The following is a 10,534-nucleotide window of genomic DNA, read 5'->3' on the forward strand; positions in this document are numbered from 1 at the left end:
ATCGCGGCTTCGAATTATTTTAATATAGTGAAATCCGATCAAATGCTTCGCTGTGGACATTTTAAATTGGTATAAAATACGCACACGCCATCAACCGTTCGTTGTTGATACTATGACAGAAACCTTCTCTTGATTGTCAACAATAACTGTATCAAAATTCATCACAATCGGATCAACATTTGAGGGGCGCTTATAAGACAAACATAAAAGTACCCATTTTTATCCACACATTACTGCGCCAGGAAAATACCAGAAAAGGCCAATAATAAACAAAATGTTAGTTATTGATCTAAATTTATTTTATCACAACGTATTTTTCTTCAAAAACGATACACGTACTAACCAATACTCCAACCATACCAACGAATAATCCAACGCCAAACCAAGGTACTCCAAAGCTTGATGACGAGGTTGCATGTCAAACTCGTAAACCCACATCTCGTCACTAGTGACAATGCGTTTCATGAATGTTGGGTCTAACATGTCCTCAGAGACTTATGTATGCGATGTATGCAATGTTATGCGATTGAGTTTGTAGAAAAAAATTAAGTATTTTGAGACTAGCCGAGCGGCAACATTTTTCGTACCCGATTGATTTATTTATAGTGGTACGGATTGACTCGTGAAGCACAGTAAGGGCTATCTCTCTCTAGCTTGAATGAGGATTTTCCGTTACTACTTCCATCAGTTTTGCGATGTTAACTTTAGTTATAGATGTTGATTCCCTACCAGAACGAGACAAATCTTCCACCATATCTCGACCGCTTTTGAACGCTTTGTATGACTCATAAACACGTTTTTGATAAAGTCGATTCACCGTAAGCCGTCTATAACATTTTCACTGACTCCGAACACGAAATTTTACAGGCGCTACAAAATTTAAGACCAACTCTTTGTTCGAAGTTTTCGTCCATTATGAAATTCGCAATGTGATTGCGAATGCAATAGATACACTAGATATGATTTAACTAACAACACCACTCTTTTTTATCTAAATAGAGATAAAAAGATTCAACTCAAAATGCGCGCTAAAATGTACAACAATGCTAGTCTAACATGAACCAAAAAACAATAAAATGGGATTGTAACCTTAAATAAGTCGTCCATTGCTGACACTTTTTTGACTACATTACAATAATTTTATTTTAATTCTAATTAAACCCGATTACAACTATCGCCAATTGTATGAAAAGCATCAATTTCTTGAAAGTAGTCGCGCGTCATCTCAGTATTTAAAATTGGTTGTAGCCTAAAGGATAAAACGCGCGGCGTAAAACCCCGCATGCAGATATCATTTTTTTTCTAATATAATATTATACCTACGTACTTATACGACATACGTACTTAACATAATATAATATGTTCACGATTGATTTCCCCGACGAAGGAAACACATCGTATAATGAAAATCTAACCAGAAATTTTTTGTTAGCTTGATTGCTGGTCTCGTGAGTCCGCTCGCCTATTTCGACTGCGAAAAAATCATCCATACCGATTGGTAGTGTGAAATACACGAATTTGTGATTTTTAAAACATGCAAGCCTTCATCATAAATTTTATTATTTATATATTAGTTAAATCATTCACACATTCATCACAGAAATTATCAGGATCCACAAGGTCATCGGTTTACAATAAATATGCAGATTTGCATTGTGACATCATCTTCGACAAGCAATATCTTTAACTTTGAACGAAAAGCGATTTACAACACGTAACAAATTAACGAACACCATCCAATTAATATGAGTAAGTCAGAACCGCACCTTTATGCAAACGAGACTCATGACATCATAATTGTCTGCAGAACCACACCATCGACGTGTTAACTATTTTATGAACAGTGATTTCGTTCGTCATCCAGTGTTAAGCGGTTACTGTGGATTATAGACTACAATCTGAATGCCGCCCGTCTTCAGGCATGTAGTCGGAGTCTAATTTTGTATTATTACTTGAATAAACGACTGCTTCGCCACATAAATAGAAAGGACGTTAATACGGACAGATTCAGCCTTTAGGCAAGTTTTATGACTTTCCTGGATCTCATTTTATAACACGATGGTTTTCCGGCGTCAAGTCATTAGTGAACATGTTTTTTTTACTACCTATGCTGATAGCCTTGAGATGCTATTTTTCAGCTTCTCCTGGACGTGTGGTCGACTCACAGGGCTCAAACCGGGAGAGTTGCTCACATTGGCCCTAGTAAGAACAGTGCTTCGCAGAATCTACCACCGGATCGGAAACGCGACCCACTGAGAAAGCGTAAAAATGTACTAGCTGATTATTTAATTGGAGAAATTGGTTCGTATATGCCCCTAAGAATAAATAAAAGCATAGATGCATCTTTGTTTGCATTAGATACGAGTACGCCGGGGGACGTGTTACCCATTTGACCGCGGATGCATCGGTGCATGCGGTTACAATGAAACGAATATGAAAATATTTTTGGATATTAATCAAAGAAATCAAAATTATAATCGTTACCATTATTATTACTTTTATAATTTTATTCTTTTACAATACAATTTAATGATAAGTTGTGATAATTATAATGTAACACTATGAGTAAGAGACATAATATTTCATTTACTGTAAAAAATCTTGTTTATAAATCATAAAATCCGAAGGCTACAGATGACATGATGTTATAACAAAGTAATAATTAACGTTAAAGTGCGTATATACTCGTAGATAATTCTCAATTTGTCAAATGAGTCAATTGGAAGAACAAGTTTTGTTTTATTCCACGGAAACCACTGGTCTTCTTTGTTAAGTTATCTAGTGTACACTAACTATATAGTCAAATGAAATACATTTATGTTATACAATACGCATGATCTCTGTTTAAAGGCAGGAAAGAGCACTAATTCAATTCGAGAGTCAAACATGACTTGACAAAATGTCCGGACATGTCTTACAAGCCAAAAGGCGGTCAAGACTGGTCATTTGATTATTTCATCGTTATGTAAATCACTGTTTCATTGTTCTTCGATTGTAAACTAAAAGTAAAATGTACACAGTAATCTAAGAGTGATGACTGCCGCCGGACACGAAAACACTAGAATTCTAAATAAAAAAATGCATACATTGCATATAACTGTTTTATTTTAAAGAATTCATGAAGTATGTACTAGTTTTGAAGGCTACTAGTTTTTAAGGCTACTAGGTATGTACTACTAGTTTTTAAGGCTTGTTTATTTCTACCAAAGCGCGCACGAAAGGCTAAGTCGAAGCATGCTACTGGTTTTTTTAATGTGTTGTTGAAATATAAAAGAAATTGCCTTTGTAGGCCAGATTAGACACAAAAAAGTTTCTACGATTAATTTACTACAGTAAAAACGTTTTGAATGAGACACACGATTCATAATGAATAGTTAGAAAAATTACCTCACAAAACTTCGATAGATCGAAATTAAGAATCCAAAGATATAGAAACAAATACAACGGGTCATTATCTCGTTTGTGGATATTTTATGAATAGCACCATACGTATAGTTGGCAGATACATTAGAGACAGCCTCCGGGTATACACAGTGTAAATGAGGCTTTCGAAATAACGAGCTGTATTTGCGTTTTGAGGGAGTGCCTAGGCTAATACTTTCCGGGAAATCTGTGTCAGGGGTCACGAAGTAACATGCAATATTCGCGTGTTACTCGTCCCCGCACTACAAGATTATTAATAAGCTCTTACAGTCTAAGCCAATTAAAGACTTTCATTAATTAACTTAGATTAACATCGCGTTGATTGATTATTTAGTTAATTAATTTCAATGTAAGTTATCCGACCTTTTCATTAGATTGCGGATAATAAATTACCGTTTGTAAAAATGTATTGTTTACATGTTTTATTGTTTAAACAGGTTGACGTAATTATGACGCCCCTCCTTCTTAGTATTAAACCACGAATCTTGAGACGTGAAGTCTAAATCTCAATTGTATAGCCATTAGGTACAGCTATGAGAGATTAGTACGAATTCCACCGGGTAGTTACGCAAATACGGGATTGATTTTTACAATTCACTGTTATTATTATTTTCCCATTTATTATGTCACTAGCCACAAAATAAATTACAGATAACAAAGACGTAAAAAATTAAAATTAAACTATCTATTTAGGCACACATTCAACGTATTTCGGTAATGTCTTACAAGAACCAAACATGGTTAGTAGTCAAAATCCATATTAACATTTTACACTCGCAATTGCAAATATTAGCTGGTAATTATTCGTATTGTAAACAAGAACGCGTAAAGCGAAGATTTATTTGTACATGACACAAGCGTATGGGATGAAACGAAATCCACGAACTACGGATTACAGAACAACTTTTTTCTTTTTTCTTTTTACTTATGCTGATAGCCTTGAGAGGCTACTTCAGCTTTACCCTAACGTGTAGGTGAGCTCACGGGGCTCAAGCCGGAAGTGCTGCTAACACTGGCCCTGGCAAGAGCAGTGCTTCGCACAATCTACGAAGACGCCATCCACTGAGAAGATCCGGCGAGAAATTCAGTGGGCTGTGTCTACGGGTTAGTTTACTCAGCAAGCCCCTCGTCACAAGCGCCGGGTTCGGCGAGGACTGTGGCCGATGCTTGAGGTATCTAAAAGCACAGTTAATGGATCGGGAGGATCAGAAATGACGTGTTTAGGTCGACGTTGACTGTTTACTATTCGGTCCACAGGATCGGGTATGACTACAGAACAACGATGAAGGAATAACATAGTGTATAAGAATGAAAGAGTTGAGCAGTTCTTGTAGGTAGGGCCCGTTATGACCACGCACGAGTTGGTACTACCATCCAGCTCATTTCTGTTACCAAACCGTCACGCATATCGATTTGAAAGGGAACACCCTCATACAATACGATTGAGACCTTGACTTATGTATGTGGGATGCAGCCTTCAGACAATTAATAAAAGTTTCGCGTTTACTACTTCCACGTTTTATTTCAATACTATTCATATAAATTTTAATCGTTCCGTCGTGCTCGTGCTTCGTTCGTCGTCGTTCATCCATCTGTCATTCTGTCATCTCACACGTCATCCCCTTCCATTCTCGATATACCACTGCGTTCACAAACATCAACTTGCATCCATCATATCATGCGTTCAATAAAACATCATTCCCACATTCGGCCGTCCTGCACGTAAGTCTGTCCTCAGAGTTACCTTTTTATAACACTAACATCTTACAACATAGAGAAAGTTATACAAAAAGTTATAAATCATTCTTAAACAAAACAATTAACAACTATTACATTAACATCATATGACTAAAGACTGAACATATTACAACAAAACTAACTTAAAAAAAAACAAAACTCATCTTATGATAAAAGGATATTAGAACATCGTATGCTAATAAATGTAACATAATAGAACTATAACTAGGGTTAACAATATAATTCACTCATCCTTTCATACTACCAATCTTGAACTCATCCTTTCTGTTTATTCAGTCACTTAAGTAATCAGGCCACTTTTTCATAAAATCAGCAGATGTAGTAGTCTTGTTAGGGCCTTCAACTTGTGCGTCAGCCTCTCAACATTGTATCTATTCTTTCTTTTGACCTTTACTATTCGATATGGTCCCAAAAACTTTGGTTTCAGTTTCATTCCTGTACCAAACTGAGTCCTTTTCACAGCTACTAAGTCGCCTTCCTTGTATATAGTACATTCTTTCATTTTCTTGTTGTAATTTCTTCTATTTTCTTCTTGTACTTTAAATATTTGTTTCTTCGCTTCCTTCCTAAGTTCTTCTCTACTGTCAATGAAATTGTGTCTTTCTTCTTCCATCAAAAGGTCCAGTAATTGAATATCTTCTTTCCTCTTCATTTTCATTCCAAAGAGTAATTGAAATGGGGTACTATTTATACTCCTGTGGTAAGTACTGTTGAGTGCTCTTTGAACTCTGCTTACCAACTTATACCACAATGTAGGTTTCTCAACTGAAAGTTTTGTCAGTACTGAAATTATTGTTCTATGCACCCTTTCAACCTGACCGTTTCCTCGGGGAACCCCTGTTGTTATTTTTACATGCTCTATTTCTTCCTCTTTACAGTACTGTGCAAAATCGTTACTCGTAAATGCAGTCCCTCTATCTGAAATAATTCTTATAGGATTACCAAATACTTGTTGATGTATTTCCAGCTTATTTAACACTTCTTGGGTAGATGTACTCTTTGTAGGGAACAACCATACAAACTTGGTGAATGCGTCAACAATAGTCAATATGTAATTATATTGCTTACGTGTCTCCGTAAGTGGTCCAATGTGGTCCAGGTGAAGTGTATGTAATGGTGTGTCACCCTTTTCTATGGGATTCAAAAATCCTTCTCGTTTACCTTCTTTACGGGATGCTAACAGACAAGGTATGCATGTAGCAATATAATCCTCAATCTTTTTCTCTAATTTTGGTATGTAATAATCCTTATTAATCAATTCCATTGTTTTCTTCTTTGAAAAATGACCATTATCATGCGCCCTCTTAATAATTTCAATTTCCATCTTCTGTGGTACAACCAAACAATGTTGTGGTCCCTTGCAGAGTAATCCTCCTTGCAAATAAAAGTCATTATATAGTTTACCATCTCAGAATATTTATAATTGCATTTAATCCGTTGTCACTCTCTTGCGCACGTCTTAAATCACTATGTAGGTCTGAAAATATAAGAGCTACACATGGGTTTCGGCTTAGAGCATCTGTGTGTTTCATCTTTGAACCTTCACGATGTTCAATAGTGAAATCATAATCTTGTAAGAACAATATCCATCGTGCCACTCTCGTACTCATTGCTAGATCTTTTTTATTCAGTGTCATTTGAAAAGCTTTGCAGTCTGTAACTATCTTAAAATGCTTTCCGTATAAATAATGTCTAAACTTCTTTATACCTTCTATTATAGCCAAAGCTTCTAGCTCATAACTTGTATATTTACTCTCATCGTCAGTTGTTCGCTTGCTCATATAATGTACTGGATGTAGTTCACTGTTGTCATCTTTCTGTAATAATATAGCCGCATATGCTATACTTGAGGCATCTGTATGAAGTTCTGTTTCTGCTTTTGGTTCATAAATTTTCAATACAGGTTTACTGGTCAACTTTTCCTTAAGCATATTGAAAACTAATCTATGTTCATTGTTAAATTCAAACTGCTTATCCTTTCTGACAAGAACAATTGGGCTAGTATATTCAGAAAAGCTTACCCGAATAACTCCTTGTTCCAGCCACTCCTTAACCTGTTTATCTACCTCATCCTGTTCTTTTGGTGAGATGCGTCGTGGTCGTTGAGCCACTGGGATGTCGTCTTTAAGTGTGATTTTCAACTCAATGGGAGCCTCTTTAGTTTGACATGGCCGATATTCATCTACTAACCTAGTCACTTCATTCCTCACATTTTCATTCATAACATGACCTACAATGTCAATAGAACATGGAAAACAATTTACCTTAAACAACCAATCATTTGGTTTCATCCATACCAAACCATCTTTCATAACTGTAATAACATTTCTTAAAAATTCATGTCCCAATATCACTTTAATAGGTATACTGTCTCTAGGAATCACATAAAATATTATATCACGATACGTGTAGCCGTCGATTTCAATGTTTGTTTTAAATTGTTCAGTTGATATTACCTTTGATGAGCCTAAACCGGTAAGAACTGTGTTTACATTTTTAAAACACGTCGGAGAGCCTATTTGCTCATAATAGTCCATGGTTACTAAATTAACTTCACTACCAGTATCAATTAATGCATGAATTTCGTTATTATTACACAATTTTACTAATTTCAAAGTTTTTTTCAACACTTTACATTCTTTATTTACTTTTAAAATGTCAACCTCACTGTTATGACATTTGTCGCGCACCGTACTGTTCGCAGAGCCAATCACAGCATTCATAGCGTTGTGAACTTCGTCAGATTGATTTTCGAAAATTGTGTTCGCGCCCTCCTGCGTCGTAGCGATATACGTGCGTTTCGGTTGCTGCTCTGTTCTCGCGCTGCTAGCCGTAGCCGATGACGCTTCCGCCTTTGCCGGACATTGTGAAGAAATATGGCCGAACACGTTGCAGTTGAAACACTTTTTTCCTTGCATCTTTTTCGGGCAATCTTCACTTTTATGACTCTTTTCTCCACAGCTATAACATCGAACTTTTGATGACCATTCTCTTGTATTAGTAATTTTCTGCTCTTTTCCGTGAATAGGTTCTTTCTTCATTTTTTCTTTCAAAATCTCGTATATTTTTAATTTCTCCTTTAATTCAGCGTACGTTGTGACTCCATATAGCATTATTTTATTTATTTCTTGATCTTGTATGCCATCTACAACATATTTTATAGCCACGTAGTCCGCCATTTTGCCTCGGCGTCCAAGCTCTTTCATGGCAAACATGTAGTCAATGCATGATTCATTTGACTTTTTCTTTTTAGCACTCATCATTTCGTGAATAGTCTTGGCGTCTATGGTGTCAGGGAACTCCTTACTGATGGCTATCTTTAAAGTATCCCAGCATGGAAACGTTTTTTCAGAATTTAACCACAAAGCTGCCGTGCCGGTTAATGACCGTCGAGCCACTAATAACCGTTGCTTTGGTGTCCACTCGAATATGTCACCATTTTCCTCTATATCTTGTATCCACTTTGTTACAGCATAAGTTTTGTCTTTGCCGTCAAACTTCCTGATGATATTCTCCGTTAAGTGAAACATTCCACCACGCGTTGGTCGATCGAAAATACTGTCGTCGTCATCGAAGGACTGGCTTTTTGATCGTCGTCTTGCCATCCTCGTGTATCAATCTTTTGTGATCGTCGTACACAATGAAGATTTAAATACGTCGTGTGTATATTCGTACAATTGACGCGTTGTTTGTTTCTCGTAATGGCGTCGAAACAATTATTATTACTTGCCTTTTCTTTTGGCCGATCCCGGACGAAGCCCCCAAAATGTGGGATGCAGCCTTCAGACAATTAATAAAAGTTTCGCGTTTACTACTTCCACGTTTTATTTCAATACTATTCATATAAATTTTAATCGTTCCGTCGTGCTCGTGCTTCGTTCGTCGTCGTTCATCCATCTGTCATTCTGTCATCTCACACGTCATCCCCTTCCATTCTCGATATACCACTGCGTTCACAAACATCAACTTGCATCCATCATATCATGCGTTCAATAAAACATCATTCCCACATGTATGTATACTGGGGGTAGCAGTGTCTGAAACAAACATCAAAGATATACTCAACATTGACTACTAAAAACAAAACTATGTTATTTGAATGGAAAACGGTTTAAAATTGAGCTTATTTCATTTAGTTTGAAAAAAAAATCTACTCTAACTGCGTTATAGACAGACAATTATTCTACTAGCCTATTGGTAATGTAAACGTTTGGTTCAAACATGGTTTTTTAAGTGGACCCATGAGATTGTAAATTAGTAATTAAAATAAAGAAACTACAAAAGGTGAGAAAACGTCACGGTAGCGTTCGCAGTGATGTAACTTTGTCGATAGTGTTCAAAGCTTTGCAGTTCAAGTATAAAGAGTTTCCGGTAAAAATAAAAGCTCCGGCGGTGGTTATTTTACATTGAATAAATAAATTACGTAGCGCAGGACTTTTTTAAGCTCATAGAACACACAGAGCTGTTTACAATTTAAAAGCACATGTCCTTATAAATATCATCTGAATTTTTTTTCCTGTACATCGAACTACCTATTGCCTTATGACAACTTCTCGAAATTTGTTCTCGTGACTGTCTTCATACAAGAGGTAAAACTCGGCCGATAATTAAAACAATACTGTAACCACAACAGACAAGACAAACGACGTTAGCTATTCGCTAATAGTCGTACGGTTCTCCTACTATCAATCTTCATTACAGATGTAAGCGGCGCCTCGCGATTCCATCTGCCTTCTCATAAAGTACGTGAAAGTTGCATCATTAACGGACATTTCGTACGTTGAGTACCGCAGCATTACATCAATTAATATGTTGTATTATTTATGTGACCTCGCGTCATTGCGTAATGACAATTAGAGTACAATTAGTAATGTCTTGTAAACGGTTGTCTCTAATAAGAGGTTCTAGCGTCAGTAAGCAGATGCTCGCACGGTCCAACTAATTTTGAGTGTTAGCGGAGTCCGTAATCACCAATCGTCATCGAAATCTCGTTTACAGTGGAACGACGACAGAAATTGTCAGGATTTGTTGTTTCTCGCTTGCGGGCTGGCAGTAATCCTCAAGATAGGCATTTAAGGGACAAAAGTACTATAAACAAAGACAGATAATTGAGAAGCTGTAGTACCTTCTCAAATAGTTTAATCCTCTAACTAGAAATTGATATCCAATTAAAATGTTTAATTATAGGATGCTTCATTACCAGTGACATGAAGCGGGAACAGCTGAATATGCACACGATCCAGTATAAAATTCCCCGGCCCCCAAGAAAAAAGAAAATCTAACTGAAATAATGGTATAAGCTAACCAAGCTTAGCGACTTATTTCTATCTACCCGACAAAATAATAATAATAC

General features: G+C 36.5%; 1 protein-coding gene across 2 annotated transcripts; it reads right to left on the reverse strand.

Annotated features, from left to right (window-relative positions):
• Nucleotides 1–4,925: 4,925 nt before the first annotated feature.
• LOC119631230 (uncharacterized) lies at nt 4,926–9,188 on the reverse strand. 2 transcript variants are annotated; one of them, XM_062677102.1, is made up of 2 exons: nt 6,343–9,188; nt 4,926–5,817 (listed from the first exon to the last, which is right to left on the reverse strand). In XM_062677102.1, exon 1 carries the CDS (start codon nt 8,784–8,786, stop codon nt 6,582–6,584), a length of 2,205 nt encoding a protein of 734 aa, XP_062533086.1. In that variant the 5' UTR covers nt 8,787–9,188; the 3' UTR covers nt 4,926–5,817; nt 6,343–6,581. The 2 variants fall into 2 exon arrangements, with proteins under 2 accessions (XP_062533086.1, XP_062533085.1); XM_062677101.1 differs by having other exon boundaries at nt 4,926–6,099; nt 6,250–9,188.
• Nucleotides 9,189–10,534: the final 1,346 nt, after the last annotated feature.

Source organism: Bombyx mori, chromosome 4 (assembly GCF_030269925.1).
Source record: "Bombyx mori chromosome 4, ASM3026992v2".
Classification (NCBI taxonomy): domain Eukaryota; kingdom Metazoa; phylum Arthropoda; class Insecta; order Lepidoptera; family Bombycidae; genus Bombyx; species Bombyx mori.

Coding starts and splice junctions, on each gene's coding strand:
- LOC119631230 (XM_062677102.1), bottom strand. CDS start 8,786: ATGGCAAGACGACGATCAAAAAGCCAGTCCTTCGATGACGACGACAGT.